The 23,323-nt window shown below is 41.3% G+C and overlaps 1 protein-coding gene across 1 annotated transcript in view; it reads left to right on the top strand.

Moving 5' to 3' along the window:
• The first annotated feature begins 5,371 nt into the window (after window positions 1-5,371).
• Window positions 5,372-23,323, top strand: part of TMPRSS15 (transmembrane serine protease 15) — a 441,506-nt gene continuing 423,554 nt past the window's right edge. The window contains exons 1-2 of the mRNA XM_088481702.1: window positions 5,372-5,528; window positions 12,309-12,327. Of these exons, the coding sequence (XP_088337828.1) occupies window positions 5,372-5,528; window positions 12,309-12,327 (176 nt within the window). The remainder of the gene's footprint in view (window positions 5,529-12,308; window positions 12,328-23,323) is intronic.

Here is a 23,323-nt window from a genome sequence, read left to right as displayed (position 1 = left end):
TTCTTCAGCCAGTGGTTGCACCAATTATCAATTCTTTAGCCAGGGGCTGCACCAATTATTAATACTTCAGCCAAGGGCTGCACCAATTAATAAGTCTTCAGCCATGGGATGCACCAATTATCAATTCTTCAGCCAGATGCTTCATGAATTATCAATTCAGCCAGGGGCTGCAACACTTATCAATTCTTCAGCCAGTGGCTGCACCAATTATCAATTCTTTTGCCAGGGGCTACACCAATTATTAATTCTTCAGCTAATGGGCAGCACCAATTAATAATTCTTCAGCCAGGGGCTGCACCAATTATCAATTATTTTGCCAGCCAGGGGCTGCTCCAATTATCAATTCTTCTGCCTGTGGCTGCACCAATTATCAATTCTTCTGCCTGTGGCTGCACCAATTATTAATTCTTCAGCCAGGAACTGCACCACCAAATATCAATTCTTTAGCCAGGGCTGCACCACCAATTATCAATTCTTCAACCTGGGGCTGCATCACCACTTATCTTTTCTTCAGCCAGGAGCTGCACCAATTATCAATTCAACAACCAGGGGCTGCACAAATTATCATTTCAGTGAGGGGCTGCACCAATTATCATTTATTTCGCCAGTGGCTGCACCAATTATCAATTCTTCTCCCAGGGGCTGCACCAATTATCAATTCAGCCAGTGGATGCACCAATTATCAATTCTTCAGCCAGTGGCTGCACCAATTATTAATTCTTCAGCCAAAGGCTGCACCAATTATCAATTCTTCAGCAAGGGGCTGCACCAATTATCAATTCTTCAGCCAGTGGCTGCACCAATTATTAATTCTTCAGCCAAGGGCTGCACCAATTAATAATTCTTCAGCCAGCCAGTGACTGCACCAATTATCCATTCTTCAGCCAGTGGCTGCACCAATTGTTAATTCTTCAGCCAGAGGCTGCACCACCAATTATCAATTCTTCAGCCAGGGACTGCACCAAGAATTATCAATTCTTCAGCCAGGGGCTGCACCAATTATCAATTTTTCAGCCAGGTGCTGCACCAGATATTCATTCTTCAGCCAGGGGCTTCACTAATTATCAATTCATCAGCCAGTAGCTGCACCAATTATTAATTCTTCAGCCAGAGTCTGCACCAATTATCAATTCTTCTATCCTCATCGGGTACCCCAATTATCATCTTTGCACAGTTCTCAACTCTATTTATTACTCAGCTAGCTAGCTAGCTGGATGCAACCTTTTGGCCATTAGCTAAATGAAAAATCAATATTGTGAGATGTAAGGTGGTCAAAATTGACTGGAAATGAGTGGAAATAAATGTTATTGATGTTACTATTGCTGTAGGAACAAAAAGGCCCGTTTTGTGTGATTTTAGCTGTTTTGATGATTTTTTTAAGAAAAATCCAGATCCAAAACCAAAACCGAAATACAAAACACGGAGGTGAGGTTTTGGCAAAATCCATCCAGATCCAAAACCAGGGGAGATCCAGATCCAAAACCAAAACATGGGGGTCAGTGTCCAATCACTCGTGGGGGGTTATTGGAAACCTGCGGTGGGGATACGCTCTGAACTGGCTTGCGATAGTTGAGTGCACGGACAGGAAACACAGAAACAAGGATAGAGGCGGACTGCAGGCTGGTAGCTACAGCTCCCTCCCTCCACAGCACCTCCGGAGGCTTGTCACTGCTCCTGACTCCATCTACAACACTGCTGGTGACTCTCCACTGACACCAGAGACAGGCTCTGGTGCTGGCAGGGGAGGGCAGGGAGCATGACAGGCTGCGGGAAGGGGAGCACAGGGATAGGAGAAAACATAGGAGAGGCAGTGGGTACGAAGAGGCGTAGACACAGGCCAGAGGCTGTGGGCTAGGAGGGAGACAGCATAGATAAAGGGGAAAAGTATCGCAAGTCCGAAAAGCTGCTCCGCAAAAAGAGCAGCTTTTTGGAAGTGAAACTTTAGTAAGGGTGGTCTATAATCAACTGGTCCCCATCCATGATGGTTTCATCTCCAACTCCTTGAATCTCCTAGCCATCACCAAATCCTATTGAAAAAGAAGTGGTTATACACAAAGGCGCTAATCAATAGAAGATCAATTTAATTATTTATAGAGATATGGGTAGAGTCTTTATCGTGTATTCTTTCTTTGATCAGTCCTCCATAAAGTCAGTATTTTCTTTTAGTATGATTCAAGTCCCATAGTTCTCCAGGATATAAAGCAGGGCAGACAAAAAGAGAGGAAAAAAATGCAATATAGTGTAGTATATAATTTTCCAATTTAATGAAACAAGCAAAATAAAAAATCCAAACAAATTGTTTTCATTGATGATTCTCAACAAACAAACAATATTGGTGTAGCATACAAACACTTTCTGGGATTTCCCAGAGTGAAATATCATCCAAACAAGTATAAATTGGAACTGTACCGTGTTTGGCACCAGATTTGGTGCTTCAAGAGAGTGAGTACAGGAGATCTCTGGATAACCGCCCTTCTCCCTTTAAGCCTCTGGTTTAGCCAGCCGCACACAGTTCCAGGTTTCCACTGATTTAAAGCAGGTAAATCCCAGCTTCCAATGCATTTCGAGTAACAAATACTCTTCCTCAAGGCTGTATGGGATTATCTGATGACAGAGATTTGTTGCAGTGAATCACCCACACTAAAAACGCATCCAGCCCTGGGCCTTGAAGATCTGCCTTACAAGTAGATGAGTGAAAAGTTTTTTGTGTGCTCATTTGTTTATGTACATTGGGCCTGATTCAGACCCGGACGCTATTTGCGGACGCTCGTTCTTAAAAAGGGGCCGGATATTTAAATTGAGCGCTCGCTCTTAGCGGTGAGTTGACGCCTCTATGTCTGAGCGAACGTCTAAAAAATGCACTTGCTATTTTGTAAAGACGCCCCTTTGCCGTTTGCATCACACGTCAACTCCGTTATTTATTAGATTAATCGGGAACATCGAAAGGCATCTGAACTGCTCGCAGTGCTTGTGGTAGGATTTACTTCCCGCTATCACTGCGAGCAGTTCAGGCTAAAAGACAACCAAGTGACGAGGTCGATGACGCTCCTTTACTAATTATGCACTCCCATTAAACGCCATTTTGACCGTTAGGCACGCCTGCGTTCAGATCCCCACTCCCCCGTTTTCAAGCACCTTCCACTGTTACCACCAACAAATGGTACATTCTGTCAATCAAATTAGCAGCCCCTCGTTGTTTTACGAGCACACGGTTTCTGACCGCAATGACTGGTTTGCGCATGCGCATTGCGAACCATACGCATGCGCAGTTGTGCGAACATCGCTCAGAGCGAACGAGCGACAGCTTACAAGTGGCTCTGAATCAGGCCCTTTGTAAGGTGCTGCAGAACCCTTGTGGCGCCATATAAATAAAGGATAATAATAATAATAATAATAATAATAATAATAATACAATAATATTAATAATAATAATAATAATAATAATAATAATAATAATAATAATAATGAATTGCTATATTTTTACAATTTATTCTCTAACAATTCAAAACTAGATTATCACAAGTGAAAACTCTTTCATGATGAATAGGCCCCATAGTCTTCATGTAAGTTTGTATAAATGAATTACAGATGGGCCTTTCTACATCTTTGCTGCAGTCACACTAATAAATCCTTCTTGGTGCACCAGGTCCTGTGAGACTCTGCTAGCGCCGGGAGTCTTTTTTGCATCTTTTTTTGTGAAAATTAATTTAAGTTGCAATGTGATTTGGCTAGGATGCACCAGCAGGCTGTGCTGATTAATTTGATATGCAACAATACCGACTTTTAAGGAATCCTTCCCGGGAGCAGCCCGGAGAGCTGCTCTCAGCTTCGGGGGCGGGGCCAGACTCATTAGGTCCAACCCCCTTTACAGGAAATCCTCTGTGATTCATGGGGCCGGGAGGAAGGGGTAGGGCTAAATGATGCAATTTGCCTCATTTAGCTCCGCTCCATCCATACGGACACGCAAATTTCTCGGAAAATCTCCCCATCCTGCCGACTTCACTAGGAAATGGGTGGGATATGGGTGATCTGATTACTCTTTCAAGGGTGCAGGCTGATACCTAAAAATTTGGGAGCCTCCCATGACTCCTGGCAGAGTGGGCAAGTATGCTCTGAATCTGTGTATGAAGTGCTACAATGTGGCAGCGCTAGCTTTTTTCTTTCCAAGTTCCGTTGTGCTTCATATACAGACTCAGGTGCACACAGACATACAAGTGTCATATATCACATTACTCAGCACAGTCTGCTGGTGCATCTTGGTCGCATCGCATTAGACGCAATTTTGGCAAAAAAAGATGCCCAATGCTAGCAGAGTATCACAGGACCTGGTGGATCACTCACGACAGGCAAGTCGCTCTGCATGGCGTATTGAGGCTAGATGTATGAAGACTCATCTCTATCTTTGAAATATGCAATAGTGATAATAATAAGTAGAGGTGAAAGCTTACAGAGACCGTCAGTTCACACATGTGCATAGAGAGGCCAAGAGGAGGTGTAGGGATCTAAATAGCGCCTATTTACACTCCGGAACCACTTCAAATAGGAAGGAGTCAGGGTTTGCGATCTAACGCAATCTGAAGGCTCTGCAATCAAAGTCAGATGACTTCCAATTACCAGAGGTTAATGACTATCCGGAGTCCACTTCTGGCCACTGATGATGAATGTGTTACCACGGGCTTGTTCACCTTAATGCATATACCCCTTGCCTGGTTTATTGCCTATTTGTTATCTATGGCTTTATGGTTATAATGGTAGACTGACACTTTCTGTGTTCAGTGTGTATAAAACATAGGGCCTGGACATTGCATCCAATACACATGCTAAGTTTCTATCACACAACAGTGTATACTCGCTCTGTGCACACTACCAGCAGGGAAACCTCACTAAGGAAAAGACCTTTAGAATAGTCTGAACTTGCTGTAAAGTGGTAGATCAAACTTCAATTGATTAGGGATGTTTGCTTGACTTTGTATTCTGTGCTAATGGGAGAGATATGATGTCAGATCTTCACAATGCGGTGATATATTGAAAGTTAATATTTATCTCTATGTTAATAGCTTCAGTTTTCCATTTAAAAAACTTCATGACAATTTTTTTTCTATATACGACCTGCAATTAATGTTTATGGCTCTCCTGTTGCTGTTTGAACACTGGAATTTTTGTTTATTTGCTCCACTGGACAAGCAATGTTTATTATGTTTCATGAACTCCTGTGGTCTGTCTGAGAAATATCAGCCAAGATTAATGATGTCATTAATTGAACTGATCCTATATATATATACTGTATATATTTGTCTGTATCACTTCGTATTCATCGTCATTATAAGGCAAGCAGTTTGCTGGTGAATGAAGGAGAACGGACGTTTAAACAATGGAACCTAACGAAAAGTTAGAGATGAAGAAGAAGATCAGAAGACGACCTCTCACCAAGATGGAAGTGTGGTTTATTGTGCTGATTGTTATGTTTACGTGTGTCTGTGTTGGGCTGATCGTGTTTGCATGGATTGCAATGGGGGATCTACGCTCTGGTAAGAAAAATGTGCAAACTACTGTACTCTACACTACTATAGAATATCTGTATGTTTGTCAATCTGGTGCAACAATGGAATTGATTGTGAGTGCCAAAAAAGTGCTTAAAGAGCAATTTAACATGAAAATATCAGTGGATCTAAATAATCTTGTAAAGTGCATATGTGACAAAAAGTGCAAAACATCTATAATTAACCACAATCACTATGAGATTGAACTAAAGGGCAGTTTATTTACTGATTTAGACACATAAAAGCAATGTAAAGTGCTCAGCAGACAATATACAGTAAAACAATATAGAGGCTAAAAATTAAAAGGAATTTAAAAAGTGAATAAAAAATGACAAGGAATAAATATATATACAGTATTTAATGAGCTTATCTCTTGTTTTAGTAAGAAAGGTCCATGAAAGCAAGATTACAGAGTTCTCAACGTGTTTTGTCTGGTTTGTAGACTTTTTCAAGGGGATTGCCTTTATGGACATTCTTACTAAGACTGGTTCAAGTTTTGATGGTGCAAACAATGGTGGCATATGAGGACACACCAATCAGTATTACACCGTGTACGGACTCTAAAATTGGGTGTCTCAGACCTTGCACATTTGGCATGATTATGGCATTTATATATGATATCCGGATAGAAGATCGACAATGTAACGTTCAAATAGGTTGACTGGGACAAATGGTCGACTGACAAAAGGTCGACAGTGCAGAATGTTGACAGAGTTAAATGGTCGTATACTCATGAAGGGAAAAGGGGAAAGGGGGAAGATCGACGCACCGACAATGTATATATGGTACCAATAAAAGAACCGCTATTACATGGTAATATGTAGGAGTAAGTGATAAACATATAAATCTCAAATTGCGGTGGTGCTCACTAGAGTAGAACAGTAATGTCACAAAAAAGAGAGAAAAGAAACTCTATTTTTTGAGCACTCAAATAAAATATAGTTACTTAAAACATTACTTTAATTGGCATTGTAGTGCCTATATGACTTACAGTATGGACATACAACAATGAATAACATGATACAACATAAAACATATATATTCCGAATATTGATATGTTGGACAAACAATCGGAAGGGAAACAGATACCTCTTTTAATTGTTTCTATAAAATAATGGAATTGATCTCAAAAATGGATAAGAGCAATATTTGCTCCTAATAATGGCAAAATATAACAATCATTAATATTATCATATAAAGCTATAACAGCTAAATTAAGTAAATACTAGTTTGTAGAATGACATGATATCTCAACAAAATGTATCACTGTGTCGGCCGAATGTCCAATAATGCCTAACGATATAGATGACACCTGAAAATATCAGAAAAGTCAGGGGTAAAGACACTGTTACACTAAATTCTGCTGCTCCTCACTTAGCATATAGCCATCAATGGGGAGTGAGAGATTGTTCGGGAGCAGTATCCCCTTAGAAACAACAGAGTAACCGCAACGTTACTCAATATTTCACTTCTGCTGTTGAGGGTCTTACATAAAGCATAGGACCCTTAATGAGAGAGTTACTCTGATTGAGGTAGTCATCAGTTAATAGAGTGAATAGAACATATAAGCAAGAGGTGTCAGTAAGATCTAAATATATACATAAAGCAATCTATTTTATAACAGTTAATCTTATCCAGCCCATACTAATGGGTCAATTAGTTTGTAATTCAGGGAAAAAAATATATTCACTCTCAATAAGTCAATCTACTTTAATTAATTAGAACAGCAAGAGATATAATCATACATCTACAACAGTATATTAGAACAAATTGTTTACTTATTATAACCAGATAGAATGCCAGTATAAATGTTGTTGCAAAATATCCATCTAAATCTGCTGTATCGATAAAGCAGAACCGTGGTTGGAGATAATTGATTAGGAATGCATTAGTAATCCAAAAAGTTGTTAGTACATATCTATCTTCTAATTATTAATCCTCTATAGATAGTTTGATTATAACAACGGGAGATACAGTCATATTTATGCAATAATATGTGCGAACAAATAGCTGTTGGTACAATTGTGAAAAAATATACATACAAATGTGATTGTTTATGTATTCATTTGTATGTATATTTTTTCACAATTGTACCAACAGCTATTTGTTTGCACATATTATTGCATAAGTATGACTATATCTCCCGTTGTTGCAGCGGCACTTTTATTTTAATTAATTCTTCCATTCTTATAACTCGTTTTGGAAACAGGAATAAATTAGTGAAATCATATTAGAAATGAATAAAAAAAGTGTCTGAAGACGTGTCTAGAGTGTGTAAGCAACTATAAATCTTGTAATATCATGTAACGTTAGGTGAGTACCACTACATTTGTTTAATTGAAAGTAAAAAAAGCACTGGATACATATACAGTATAACAACAGTTGTTGAGTAGATAGATAGACATATATAAATAGATAGATACTGTATTAGATAGATAGATAGATAGATAGATAGATAGATAGATAGATAGATAGATAGATAGATAGATAGATAGATAGATAGATAGATAGTATTCATAGTTCCATTTAAAAACAGTTTATATTTGCTTTTGTTTTAATAAAAATTAAAAAACACAAATTAACGAGAACAGCAAACTTCAAACCATGACAGCAAACTATAGAAGGCGTCAGCGTTGATGAAGTTGATGGAATTCTAATTAGTTTGAATTTACAAGCTTCTCTAATGGACAGACACAAAATAATGCATATACTCAGTGGCGTAAGTTCATCCCAGATGCCCGGAGGAAAGCTATAATTTGTTGTCCCCCCTGTCACAGCCACTGACACTGTAATGTAGCAATTTGCATTCAGACAGGCTATAGATAGAAGAAAGTGGCAGCTGATGGTCTGATATGGAGCTCTCCACTAGTGTATGGTGGTTTCTCAGGTGCCGGGAAGGGGTGCCATGTATTGGGTGGCCGTGACTGTACACTCCGGGTACATAGTTACAGCCTTAAGTGGGGTGAATATGTTGTGGACAATGGAGGAGGTGCCCCTTCAGAGCTGGAGCCCGGCGGCAGGCGCATCCATTGTCTCCCATAGTTCTTCCCCTGCATATACTGTACATATACTATATGTTTATTAGGAATTTGTCAAAACAAGATCTGTAAGATCTTACAAGGAAAATAAGCCCTAATTAGAATCAGTAGGTGGTAATTTCAATATATTTTTAACATTATAACATTCAGTACAGTATGCTATTAAAGAGGATGCATACGTGTATTTATTGGCATGAGTATTCTCTTCTTGTTTGAGATAAAATTAAATATTGTTCATAGACTTCAGTAGAACAGTGCCCTAGTTACCATCATTCTCTTTTTTTTATTTCTTGTTTAGTTTCAAAAAGGAATGACTTTAAAGTAAAGCATCTCTTCGAAATAGGAGCATTCTAAGTGAAGGACCATATTTAGTACATAGGTTACAGCAGTCTGATTATTTGATCTGTGAAAGGAACCAGAATTTCTGCATTCCGAGCACCCAGTGATGGCCCCACTCCGTGAGCACATGATGTCATGACAACATGAAGAGGCATGCTTGCCTACCTCCCCCCCGATTTGGCCGGGAGCCTCCCAAATATTGGGTGCTGCTCCTGACCCCCCAGAAAGGCAGGCAAGCCTCCCAGCAGCCACCTGCCCCCCCAACTACTACAAAAAATCCCCGCAGTGGGGGGCCAGATGACGCAATTTAGGCTGAATCACGTCATCGTGGCTCTGCCCCCTGCTTCACAATGCCAATATTTTTGGCATGGTGAAGAGGGGGCGGAGCCACAATGATGCGATCGCATGGCTCCACCCTGTCTCCACCCCCAAAACATAGGCTTTACCCGGCCAACCCCCCCTCGCTGTGCGCAGACATTCAGCTCCCTCCCGGAAGGAGGGAGCTGAATGTCGGAAAGTATGGAAGAGGGGTCGATACTGGCAGCACCGAGAAGTGCAACACTGCCCAGACTGCACCCAGGATGCACTTAGCGGCTGTACTTACAGGCGTCAAGGTGCATGGCATGCTCGGAGCATTCAAAAGATGCTCCAGGCAGCACTGCCACAGTGATACTGGCTGCAGGGCGCCATTCCAGGCACCCTTCTAGCCAGAAATAAAGGCCGTGAGGCAGCAAAACCCCTAGTTATCATCCTAGTTATTAGCATGACAAAAGATAATATGGATATGAGTTCAGAGGCTTCTGTGTACAGTAGTTTAATACATTGGGCTAGAGGCCTTCTCTGTTGTTGTTTGCCCAGAGCACTGGCCTATCTATAGTGGGTGCAGGGTGTGTGGTACAAATGGGCCCATGAGTCATGGAGGGCCTACGCTGCACACCCTTCACCCACTGAATATATGGAAGAAATTATTGTCACCAGTATCACTTTCCCAGACATATGTAGAAACGCAGTAGAGAAATCAGTGGGAAAATATCGCCAGCACCATTTTTCCCATATTGTCTTCACTGCACATGCAGCACGAAGGGGGGTGGCGGGGTTGGGGAATACACAGAGATTACACATGGGCCTCCTCTTCTATTAAAATACCCAAGTTCCACAGTGCAAATTATAGTTAGAGATGTGAATGTCCGGTTCTCAGACAGCCAACAACAACCGAATTTAGGGGTTCCAAGTCAAACCGAGTCCCGGTTCGGGTGTTTCCGCGGTTCGGAACTCATATTTAAAAACTCATGTTTTGGATTGCGTGCTAACAGTCAAAATGACATCATTTTAGCTGTTTTTTTATTTATTTATTTTAAATACAGATCCAAAACCAAAACCCGTAAGGGTGGTTTTGGAAAACCAGAACACAAAGATGAATCCAGAGCCAAAACCAAAAATACGGGGGTTGATGTACATCTCTAATATAGATATAGATTCATTCTTGCCTCTTTGGGTCACATTTGACTGGTGAATGAGCCCTATCTCTGGCTGGATTTGGGTGATCTGTATATTATTAGTGCAAAAAGAACTAAGGAGAACTGTCTACATCTTCCATGCCTAACCAACTTATTTCCCCAAATATATATATATATATATATATATATATATATAAATATATATATTACCACCAGGAGTATTATTATAACATTTGAGGTTAATGGCTTAAGGGCCCTAATTATCTTTTTTTTTCTTCTAAAAACAATGTGAAAAAGGGTGTTTCACACACCCTTTCCACATTATTTTAGTATCACCAGCGCCAAAACTAGGATTTCTGTCACCCGGGGCAAGGCAGTAATTTGGCACCCGCCCAACCCCCACCCAGTAAGGTGACTACAGTGTCACCTCCACCAGTACAGTAAGGTGACATCAGAGTCACCCCCAGCAGCACAGTAAGGTGACATCTGGGTCCCCCCCAGCAGCACAGTAGTGACATCAGGGTCCCTCTAAGCAGCACACTAAGATGACATCAGGGTCCCCCCCAGCAGCACAGTAGGGTGACATCAGGGTCCCCCCCAGCAGCACAGAAAGGTGACATCAGGATCCCTCTCAGCAGCACAGTAAGGTGACATGTGGTGCTCCTCCCCAGCAGCACAGTAACAGTAAGGAGAGTAACGTCATTACCTGCTGCTGCCAGACACAGTAATGTCCTCCCTCTGCTGCTGGTTAGTTACTGGCCCCACTCACTTAACAGTCACTGGGAAGTTGCAGACAGCAAATAGACAGTGACTCTTCCTATCTGTGGAACTCAGGGGACAGAGTTTGGTGAAATGCACAATGCAGGAGGAAGGCAGAGGGTACATGGGAGGGGGCTAACAAGGAAGGCAGGAGTTGGGGCTCAGTAGAAAGATGGGGGAGCAGAGACAGGGATCTGAAGGAAGGCAGGGGCTGGGCTCCAGAGGAAGGGCAGATGATGGGGACAGAGGACAGTTATTTGTAAGAAGGAAGTAAGTGGTGCACTAGTGGACAGCAGAATGCTTGGACAGAGGGAATAAAAGGGGCAGGAAGGTAAAAGGGCTGGGACGGGCTTGGATAGAAGGCAGGGGATGGAGACATAAAGGAACTGTCAGGTGGCCAGTATGGCCATGTCTCCGACCATCACCTTGGCACCCCCTCAAATCCGACGCCCGGTGCACGTGCCCCCCTAGCACCCCCCCCCCCCCCCCCCCCCCTAGTCCCTGGTATCACATAAATGTATTAGAGGGCTTATGGAGCAGTTTTTCAAAGAAAAAAAAAAAAACACTCCAAACCCTTTCATTTGCATTTTTTTAGCAAACAGATCACATTTCCCATACTTGTAATGTAAATGCAAACTGTTTCAAATTTACCAAAGTGAATTGTGAAAAAATACCAGAGGGGAACCCTGTGATAATAACTTTGCCTGAAGATCACATTAAGCAGGGTCAAACTCAAACTCAGCCTTCCATACTACTCAGGGAAACTACTCAGGGAAAGCAGAACCCAGAGTATTTGCTGTGATCAGTCTGCATGTCTGATAGACCACAGTGCTGATCACAGTGTAAAAAAAAAAAGGTAGAATAATAATTAAAAAAAAAACCTGCACTCATACCAGTGACCAGTGCTCCGATGAGGTCCTCTATAGAGCAGCTGACCAGGGTCACAGAGCATGATCCTGGAGACCAGTTGACCTGACCAATTGTGCGGGAGAGGGGAGATACTGTCAAGGTTTTATAGCGAAAAATACCATGAAAATTGTGCGAAGAAGAGTCACAGGGACAGAGCTTTCTCGCAAGCGCTGCCCCTACATGCGATATATGATACATCTTTTCGATGTATTCAAATATCGCATGGCGAATCCTGTCGATATTATCACATCACATCTGCATCTGAGATGCAGATGGTGATAAATAGTTTCTGTATACTGTATAATTCAATGTAAGTGACCATGTTACCAGTTTACAGTCATTTATCAAATCATTTGCGTTTATGAGACATATACATTGTACAAATGTTTGCCTATATACTGATGGTATGTACTGTAGTAGTCACTATTCCAAATGTTGACAGCATTATGTTGACATGGTCTGATTGTTCAACTTCAGAATGTCAACATTCAACACATCAACATTCACAATGTTGCCAATGACAGAATATCGGCAGATGAATTTATCGTTAAGTTTATGGTTAGACTTAAGGCGCACATCCACTTGACGATATTAATGTGCGATTGCACGATTAAGACATCGTAATCATGCAATCACTCATTAATAATGCACAAATCGCGCACTATAATGTCATAAACTACCAGTGATGCGCGCTCGTCATTAATCATCGCCCGAACATGCCGGTAATTCTGCCGATAACGACAGACTGACCATGTTCGGGGATGAGGCAGGATGCCTACACTGAACGTCTAATCATTCAGTGTAGGCACTGTAGGTGATGGGGAACGATGGTACGATTACGATGTTGTAATCATACTGTCTTTCCCTAGTCGCCCAGTGCATGTGCAGCTTTAGTTTAGGGTTAGGCTGTAATTATGGTTAGGGTTAAGCCTAGGGATAGGCATGGGCTGCAATTAGGGCTAGGGTTAGGCTGCAATTAGAGTTATGGTTAGGTTGCTGTTAGGGTTAGGAAAAGGCTGCAATCAAGGTTAGAGTTAAGCTTAGGGTTAGGCATAGGCTGCAATTAGGGTTAGGCTGTAATTATGCTTAGGGTTAAGCATAGGGTTAGCTATAGGCTGCAATTATGCTTAATGTTAAGCTTCGGGTTAGGCATACTGTAGGTTGCAATTAAGGCTATTGTTAGGCTGAAATTAGTTCTATGGTTAGGTTGCTATTAGGGTTAGGCATAGGCTGCAATTAGGATTAGGGTTAAACTGCAATTAGGGTTAGGGTTACGTTTAGGGTTAGGCATAGGCTGTAGTTAGGGTTAGGCAGTAATTATAGCTAGGGTTAAGCTTCGGGTTAGGCATAGGCTGCAATTAGGGTTATGGTTTGGTTGCTGTTAGGGTTAGACTGTGGTTGGAGATAGATTAGGGTTTATTAAAGGTTTAGGCTTACTTTTAAATTCCCATTGCTAACATTAAAACTGTCGACATTCACAATTGGCATTATGTCAGTGTCAACTTTGTGAATGTCATCATTCTGAACATATATACATTATGAATGGCGACATTCACACCATGTCAATATTATCCTCCCGACATTAGGATTGTCGACATAGTATTTCACACCCCACACTGACAAAGTACTGTGAAATGATAACAGGGCAAGTCATTTGACAAAGAAAGCTGCAATAACGTCTTAAATTCAAGAAAACAAAAAAAACGTTAGAATCTTGTTTACCGTGTTGTGTTTCATTGCTTTGGATGGTGCTGTGGAACTTTGTGGTCCCCTATAAAAAAAAATACTAATTATAATGTTTCTATGGAGAGTATTTATGAAACCTTAGAGAGAGATAAAATTGTGAGAGGTAAAGTATCAACCAATCAGCTCTTAACTGTCATTTTTCAAACACAACCTGTGACATGGCAGTTAGGAGCTGATTGGCAAGGACTTTATCTTTGTTCACTTTATCTCTAGCCGAGGCTTAGTAAATAGACCCCTCAACCTTTAGATAACAGCCATGATTCTAAGTATCTGCTGAACAGCAGGGATCCTGGGCATTGCAACCCTACTGTCACCTGTGGAGACATTGGTATACAAGTAAAGTAGTTGAAAGGTGGGAAAAATTTGTTAAAATTTTCTCATCTACACCATTTTATGTTGTAATTACTTTTAAAATTGGTTTATATATTAATTTGTATCATTTGTGCAAAAGATCAATGAAACGTGTAAGTGAGAAGCTAAATGGTTACTACTGTATCTCTCACAATTTTATCTCTCTCTAAGCTTTCATAAATTCTCTCCATAGAAAGGGATAGCAGCAGCATTATATGGTCATTTTTAATTAAAAAAAAAAAGATAACACCAGGTGGACCTGGACCTTCAGTCAAGTGTTTTTTTGAAAACTGTTATATGGTATGTGTGACAAGGTGAGGGATAGCAGCATCAGAAATTAATGGCCATTTTGGAAAAGCAGATAATTTAAAGCACATAATGTGAGATAGTGATAATTGGTATTCCTGGGACCCTCCCATCAACCCCTGTGTTGTATATTAAAAAAACATTCATATTTTAGCAATCCAAACACTTCAGTGACAGGAAATGTCTCTTTTGTCGCTCAAGTGCTTTGTTAGATACTCACAAAAGAAACAAATGTGGTTGCTGCGTGTTGGACTGTACAATAGGTAGGAATTTTTACAAGTTACTAAAGGGCTGTAGTCTAACAGCGGTCATCTTCTTTAAATTGACAATGTCATCATAATCATCATTATCACTGATGTTAGTATCATCATCACACAATATTAGTCCATCCCCATTAGAATCCAACATTACAGACTCTGCTTGTGATTGGCAGGAATGGTATACCATTTTTTTTCTCATATATTGTACTGCTGCCTCCTGCAATGATGACTCGCAATGTTCCTGGATGTGCTAGACACTTATAGAGTACACACTTGGGGGTGGCCATCTTAAAAATATCATAGCTAGCGAGTGAAAGAGTCTACAAATTGCCATTTTCCCTATCAAAATTCAAAGGAACTGTCTAAGATGTAAATTTGTACATAATATTTAAGGCAATTCTCTTCCATTCCACTAAGTGTTGAAACAGATTGAGACATGGTAGAGATGTAAATATAGTTTCGCATTTTTTTAAGGCAGACCATAATAATTTTCCACATTGGTTAGACTCATAGCTTTTGTAGAAGCTTGTCACGCTTGTTTTTGTTTGTGGAACCGGAGTTGAGTAGATGTCTGTTGTAGAAGTGGAAGGTGTATATGAAAAGCTGGCAGGCCTGAGGAGATCTCTTTACATGTAGATAGAAGCCTTCCTGACCGGAAATCAAAACCGGGTCTCGGGCAGAGAGATGCCGTATCGTGCCCACTAGACCATCAGGGATATCGATGTTGTTGAAGATCTGAAGTATGTAGCAGAGGAGTGTAGCAGTAGATTAATCAGTCTGAACTGGGTAGCTACTTGATAATATTAAAGCACTCGACTTACTTGGTTCTATAGTCCAGGACACCTGAGTGGCAGTTCTTGGCAGAAGGATTTACCAGGCTTGGACTGGGTTTTCTCTGTAGTCTAGAAGCACTCTATAAATTACAGGACCGGATACAGACTGAACACCAAAATGGATGGTAGTTGTGGAATACTCTGGAATGGATGCAGGTAAACAGGAACAGTAATATACTGTACCTGAGCAGACAGGTGGATGCTTTGTACAGATGTAGCACAGATACAGCACACTGAACATGCTGAGATTACCTGTGCAACTAAATATTCTAGTAACACAGGAATAGAACAGCATAGAAAGTTAGTGCAGCAAACAACAGCTGAACTGCACCAGCCAGATAGTAATATGACTGTAACGGAGCACAGTTGAACTTCACTCAGTAAGGACTGAGCTAGACATTGTACTGGCAATGACTGGGAGCCAGAGACTGGAATATATACCCCGGGGTTAGCCAGGATTGGACAAGCAGTATCAGATGGTCCCAGCTGACTCAGACTGAAAAGGGATTGGCCTGGATCGATCAGGTGATTGGGTCAGCAGTACTCTGGGACTGGCTGGGAGTGAGCTGCAGCCTAGCAGGCCGGGAACAGTGAAGCCTGCATCTCACTGGAATTGTAGTGGAAGCACAACCCGTGCTCAGGGAGCGAGCTGACTGGCCACAGGAGTGGTAAGTGACCCAGTGGCAAGCGTAACAAACACATGTTGTGACAAAGCTGAAGGAAGGCAACTGTCATGTGTGACTTAAGCTGACAACTTGCTCACAAGGAGCTGCATGCATCTCTTATTAACAATGTCTGTTTCAAAGAAAGACATTTCATATGACTTAAACCTAGGGTAAAGCAGGACTACCAATATGTAGTGACCCAATTTCAGGATGCTGCAAACTATTGAGTTCTGGTAATGCCAATAGAGAATGTCATCTATCTGTCTGACTTATTTAGTAGTATGACTTATTATCACTGACTCTTTCAGCATCTTTAGCAGCTTTTCCAATAATTTGTTTAGTGGTAAGACTTCTCCCAGGTTGTCAGTGTCTGACATCATTTAATTTGTTAAAATGGTTTGAGTAACTTGCATAAGGCCAAAAGTTTTCTGCAGTGTGCAGCAGTAATATAACATGCCCCCTTTCTTATGGCTTGATGTGTACTTCTTGATGGCTTGTTGCTGTTCTTCCAGTCAATAAAGCATATACAATATGATATATAGTGTGTAATTTCACCTCATTACTACCTCTTTCTTCAGTTGGTGGCATGGCAGATCAAATGTATATATTTTTTTTCTAATGCAAGTGCTGCAATGTACTATATGCTGTCACACAATGCTGGAAATGCCCAGCAAATTTATGGGCAACAAAAATAATTTTCTGCATGTGTCTCTCATTTAATCCACAAAGTTTACTGTGTGAGAGAAGCATGGTGCATGTTAAACTTTGCCCAGTTGTAATGATAGTAAGAATGGTATTAGGGAGACATTGACTAGTTATTTCTAGCCTAAAAATGGTCATAGCATCATTCAGAATATGGGGAGCGGGGACCAGCAAAATGGCTTCTGACCTTGAGGGACTCATCAAAGCATTATGTTTGACAGTTCCCCATCACCTAAGGGGATATGGACTAGGCCTTGGAGAAAGTACCAACCTATCAGCTCCTAAAGGTGCGTATCCACTACACAAGAGTGGAACGACTGTACGATTATAACATTGTAATCTTTCAATCATCATCATCCCTGTGCAGTGGATAATGTGCCCACACTGAGCGCGCGTCACTGGTCGTTGCCGGCATATTCACTGCATGATTAATGAACGATTCAACAATAATGATGTTGTAATCGTTCAATCGCGCATTTTTCTCGTGTAGTGAATATGCGTCTTAACTGTCACTTTACAGATTGTGTTAAAAAATGACAGTTAGGAGCTGATTGGTTGATACTTTACCTCTCTCCACTTTATCTCTCTCCAAGGCTTGGTATATCTACCTCTTTGAGTCATATTGGGTACATGATGGGGTGAAACATTTGTTTGGTTGTGCAACATACTGTATGTCAGACACCACTTCAGTGAAACATGCTGAAATGTCCCAATAAAATCTGGATTTTTGGATCCACAACTGAAAGCTGAGAGATACTGTGGAAGATTTGTTCACCATAGAAAATTTGGCCATGAATGGGCTATGGTTTCAAAGCTTCTCTCCTGACCCAATTTGTGGGGTTTCTTGGTCTGGGGAAAGCCTGTATCATCTTGAATTCCCACGGTCATGATGATTCCTATGCTAAGGAAATCAAACAGCTGGGGCCCTTCAATATCTACAAGGATTCAATGAAACATAAGTTATTTTGACGATGCCTGTTCTCCAAGTCATTAACTTTGTCTACTAATTGCTTAATAGAATGACACTCTTTTTCAGATTTGATAGTTTAGTGATTGAGTTACATGAGCGCATAGTACGTGACTAACTTAATTATTGACTTTACAGCAGAACAACTGTCCAGGAATACTAAGTCTAAAACCACAGAAGCAAATATCCCAAATATACATTTACATTGCTAATAAACAATAAGCATCCTATACTTTCTACAGCTTAATGTAAGCCTTTTTTTACTGCACTTTTTTGTATATCTGAAAAATGTCAAAATCTCTTAGCAATCTAAATTAGCTGTAATGTAATTAATTAATAAAAGATAAAATGAAAAGTCACTTTGCTTTAGGGAAATAGGATGTTGACACTTTAGATTTGTACAGTGTCTCTTGGAAATGGAACCTGCACTTGTCCCCAATCACTGCAGGGTCCCAGCGTCCTTGCTAGCAATGCTCCATTATCAGAATGTCAAATGATTTTTAGTGTCTCTGCTGTCCCATAAACAAAGAACACAGCAATACTTTGTGATTCCACCTTGCAAACCAAACAGCAGTCAGGGCCTCTGAGAGGGAGGGGATCAGGTATTCTTAAACCGGGCCTGTTGAAGGGGCCCAGGTCCTGCAGCTCTGCCCATGTAACAAAATAAGGCAGCCACTTAGGGCAGGGAGAGAGAAGAGACTGCTGCTGCAGCAGCCTCTCTCCCCAGTCCAAAACACGCTGCTGTGTGCTGGTCTGGGGAGAGAGGCTGATGCAGCAGCCGTTTCTTCTCTCTCTCCCTCTGTGATGTGTGGGGGGGGATCAATCGCACTCACACCCCCCAACCCCATCAGGTCTGGCACTGGTGGCCACCTGTGCTGCATGCAATCACCCACTTTGCGAGTACTCGCATACTATATTTTTGTTATGAATTGTAAGGAGGGGGCCTGGCCACACTTCCATAAGTTGGCCATGCCCCCTCTCAGTACTGGGGCCCTGGCGCTCTGCTAACAGCCCTGACAGCAGTGCAACTACCTTTTAGCCAGGACAAAGATCCTTAAACTTGATTCCCTCCAACAACACAGCCATACTTTCATAAGTTTCCTTCATGTCCACTGCATAGGCCAGAGGCACTGTAGGCAGCTTGTTCATATTGTGGAGTAACACTGCTTTCAGACTACTCTTTGAGGAATCAATAAACAGTCGCCACTAAATCATTAAACCGTTAAAATCAGTACACAAATTTACCTTTTTTTATAAAAAAATGTGGCCAAAGAAAAGTTCTAAAACTTGAAATTGTTGTACCTTGAGCCCGAAGGTTCCACTGTTGCAGCCTAGAAACCAAAATCTCGCTTGTTGTTTTGACAGTTTGACTAAATCATTTACAGATGTGTCCTTGCACATGTAGCCTTAATATGCCATCCAGCGCAATATGCCTGGCATGAGTGAGTCCAGTGCAACTCCGCTAGCATCAGGCGTCTGTGCTGATTAGTTTGATATGTGACATTTGTATATCTGTGTGCGACTGAGACTGTAAATGGAACTTGGCATGGAAAAAAGCAGTGGCCGCTGCATTGTAGCACTTTGCATGCTGACTGAGAGACTCAGTCGCACAAACATACAGTATACAAATGTCATATATCTAATTAATCAGCAAAGTCTCCTGGTTAATCCTAGTTGCATTGCATTGTGACTTACAGTTGCGCATGCAGGGGGGGTTTCTGGGTGCAGACACAATTGTGAGCACTATTATTAAGCCCCACCCCCTCACATTAAAATGCAGTGATTTGTGTGTTAATGGGGGCGGAGCCAATATGATGCAAATCCATTAGAATCTCATAATTTTAGCACCATCCCCTCCCGATTGACCCGCTAATCATGGGAATTTTGCAGCAAGGGGGTGTGGCTTAATGTGGAGGGACCTAATTATATGTATATAAAATGTAGAAAAAACCCTGCAAAAATCCTGTGTTTGCCACTGACTTAGATGCATTTTTGGCAAAAAAAGATGCAAGCAAGACGTCTGCACTAGCAAAGTCTCACAGGACCAGGCACGGCAAGAGGGGCTGTTTGACATCACTGCAGCAAAGACAAGTGAGGATACATCTGTAATTTTTGCTGTTCTATGATGTGAGGTACAGGAACAGACAGCCCTTCTCCATGAGGCACACGTTTTAGAGCAGAAGACACTTGGGATATTTGATAGTGGTCTTAGTTCTGCTGCAATGCCAGCGATACTAGTTAGACGAAAATAACAGTCAGCGCAGTGGTCCTTAGGCTCACACCATACCATTGGGATAGTGAACGGCATTATACAGCAACTTCCTTTCAACCATTCTGTCAAATTAGTTGCACAGGTTATGCAAGAAATATGGGTTGTCCAGATTTTATTCTAGTCATTAAGAGGTACAGTATATTTAGTAAAGGGCTGGTTTATAGAAGTGCAGATGTTGCCCATAGCAACCAATCAGATTCTAGCTATTATCTTCTACAGTGTTCTAGATAAATTATAAGTAGAATCTGATTGGTTGCTTTGAGCAACATCTCCACTTCTATATACTCGCACTTTAGAAAATATACCAGAAAGAACACAGTCAAAGTACATTTTATAAGCCTTTTTTTATCAAGGTGCCAATAGGCTTTCTTTGACCAATAATTTTAGTGACTGCTTCGTATGTAACTACAAACAGCACAAAAACGTATTTACAAAGATGCGACATAAAGAATCCCACTGTTTTAAAATGGAGAAATGAAAACAAAGGTAAAATCACCATTTCAAATGGTCACTGGCAGTGGTGTGTGGGCCACATATCTCCATATGGTGATCAGCCATCATCCAGAGTGCTGAGACACAGAGATGGAGACTCCATCATGAAGCAACCCTCTGTGAGAACCCCTCATGTTACTGATGGTCATGGTATAGTCTGGGGAGCTTCCTGTTTACTTCTTCCTCTGCATGGCGACCAGTAGCAGGGACAGGAGCCAGCAACAAACATGGCATCCAGTGCTAAGAGGAGGGTTCTGCCCCAGTGTAATGTACTGGGATTAAGGGGGAGATTTAATAAAGCTTGGAGAGAAATAAAATTGGAGATAAATAGCACCAACCAATCAGCTCCTAACTGTCATTTTTCAAACACAGCCTGTAAAGTGACAGTTAGGAGCTGATTGGTTGCTGCTATGTATCTCCAATTTTATCTTACAGGGGTATTCAATATGGGTGCGATAACATCGTTTTTGCGTTAATATCGGAGGTATGACGTCATTATCGCAGGTTTTACTTTTACACCGTATTCAATTTCAAAGACTTATGGCAGTTTTGACAAGTCTTTGATAAAAAACGGTGATAACTTTTCACCATTGAATAGGTGTCGAAAAAAAGTGCAGAATTGGGGTTTAGGGGTGCAGGCTTAAAAAAAATAGCCTGCACCCCTGGGAATGACATTTAAAAAAGAACTGTGTCAAAAAAAGTAAAAAAAAATAAATAGGGACACCCCAAAAAATTATTTTAAAAATTGGGGTGAAAAAAAAATGGGAAAAAATTGTTTAACAATAGGGAAATAGGTTCAGGGCTATTCTGCAAGTATGCGGCAGGTGTTTTCTAGAATAGAATTAGAGCGGCAGGTGCACAAATGCAGAATTTTTAAAAACTTACTTTAGGGACATCAAAATATGCTAGTACTCATTTTCATGTACCCCAAATTTGATGGGACCACTTAAAAAAATGAAAAAAATAACCTAAGTGCTCTTCTGCATCACTTATTCAATGTCGGGAAAAAAACACCTGCTGCGGCTATTTAAATCCCCGACTTTCAATTAAAGGCTAAAACGGGGGTACCCATAGTGTTCCCCCATGTTTTTACAACTTTAGGGGGGTCTTACAATTATTTTAAGGAAAAATTCGTAACTTTACGCAACTCCAACTTCGGAGTTTCCCGTTTTCGATAATTTAATATTGAATACGGGGATAAACGGGAGCGCGCACCATACCTTAATGCAGAAAAAAACTCTGATATGAAACGTTAACTTCGACGTGAATTTAACGTTTCATATTGAATACCCCTCTTAAAGCTTTATTAAATCTCCCCCTAAATACTTTGTTTCAAATGTTAATTTTTAACACTATCTCAAAAACCTTCCATGATATAAAATTTCTGACGGTATATTTAGATTCTATGCACAAAATTGCATGGAAATATATATATATATGTATATATATATATATATATATATATATATCATGTCAGATGCAAAGTGGCTGTTGAGTACTGTAATTATCATCATTATTGTATCAAACAGGACATGATCATCCTTTAACCAGCAGCAGTTCCTGCCCTCTTACCTGAGGGGGGCTGCCGCTGCTGGCTCGGGTCCCAGCGCCTGCTTAATGAATCTGGCAGGCGTCGGGACCAGTGCATGAGCGGTGGTGGTGCCGTGCATGCGCACGCTTGTCACCAACTTCTCGGGGATGCATTGTTTGCAGCCCAGAGAAACCCTGTAGAGGTGCCCGAAAGGCAGAGCAATGGCTTTCACTGGAAGCCCTATAGGGGTGCCAGAAAGGCAGAGCAGCTGCTCACTGGAAGCCGCAGCTCGGACTTGCAGCCCCAGGAGATACCTCCCCCTGGCTGCCCATCTTCAGCGTGACTGGCAGGTGGCGCTTCCAATGGGAAGGCTCCTCCAGTCACAGTGAAGCCAGTGCAGTCACGGACTGCACTGGCTTACTGAAGTGGCGGATTTTCCTGGGGGGGGGGCGGCCGCCTCGTAGCCCCTAGGTAATGGTTACAGAATTATTGTGTGGTGCTGTGTTAGTAAGGTTAATAGATGGGGATCATTTAGTTATAGAAGACAACATATAATGATATGTGGGTGATACCGTTCCAGCAGCTACCATGGAATTAGTTAAGCATTAAAATTACCGTCTAAGTAAAAAGCAAGTTACTTAGATGCTATACTTGCTTAATCGACCGTGTACATGCTATTGACAAACTATTTCAGATAAAAGTTATGTCATTGTGATGTCCAAAGTCTAAGGGTAAGGTCCTGAATGATCGTAGTAGGCAAGCCCGATGGTCTTTACTATGCAGAGCAGTTCCTCCAAGCTGCGTCTGTTTGCGTACAGACAGTGGGAAAGGTCCTGCCTCCGTTCCCAGAAACGAGTGTGTTGCCCCCCCATTTTCTGGCATGGCAGAGACCAGGGTCTGTGTCTTCCGACTCAAAGTTACTGTACTTGGCACCAGAGCTATGATGGGCAATCTTTCCTTGGCACCGGAGGTGCGAGGAGCAAGCTGAGTAATCACATTTGCATATGAGTTATACGGTATTGTACGGTATTGTCCACTGCTTCCCTGCTGCTGTGCAATACTGTACAACTCTAAATCAGGCCCTAAGACCTTGTATTTTCCTGGAAAAAAATATCTGTAATCCATTAATATAAAATAATATTGGGAATGAAGTTCA

Source organism: Taudactylus pleione, unplaced genomic scaffold, assembly GCF_031769625.1.
Source record: "Taudactylus pleione unplaced genomic scaffold, aTauple2 ptg000276l, whole genome shotgun sequence".
Taxonomy (NCBI): domain Eukaryota; kingdom Metazoa; phylum Chordata; class Amphibia; order Anura; family Myobatrachidae; genus Taudactylus; species Taudactylus pleione.
This window is presented reverse-complemented; position numbering and strand designations above follow the sequence as displayed.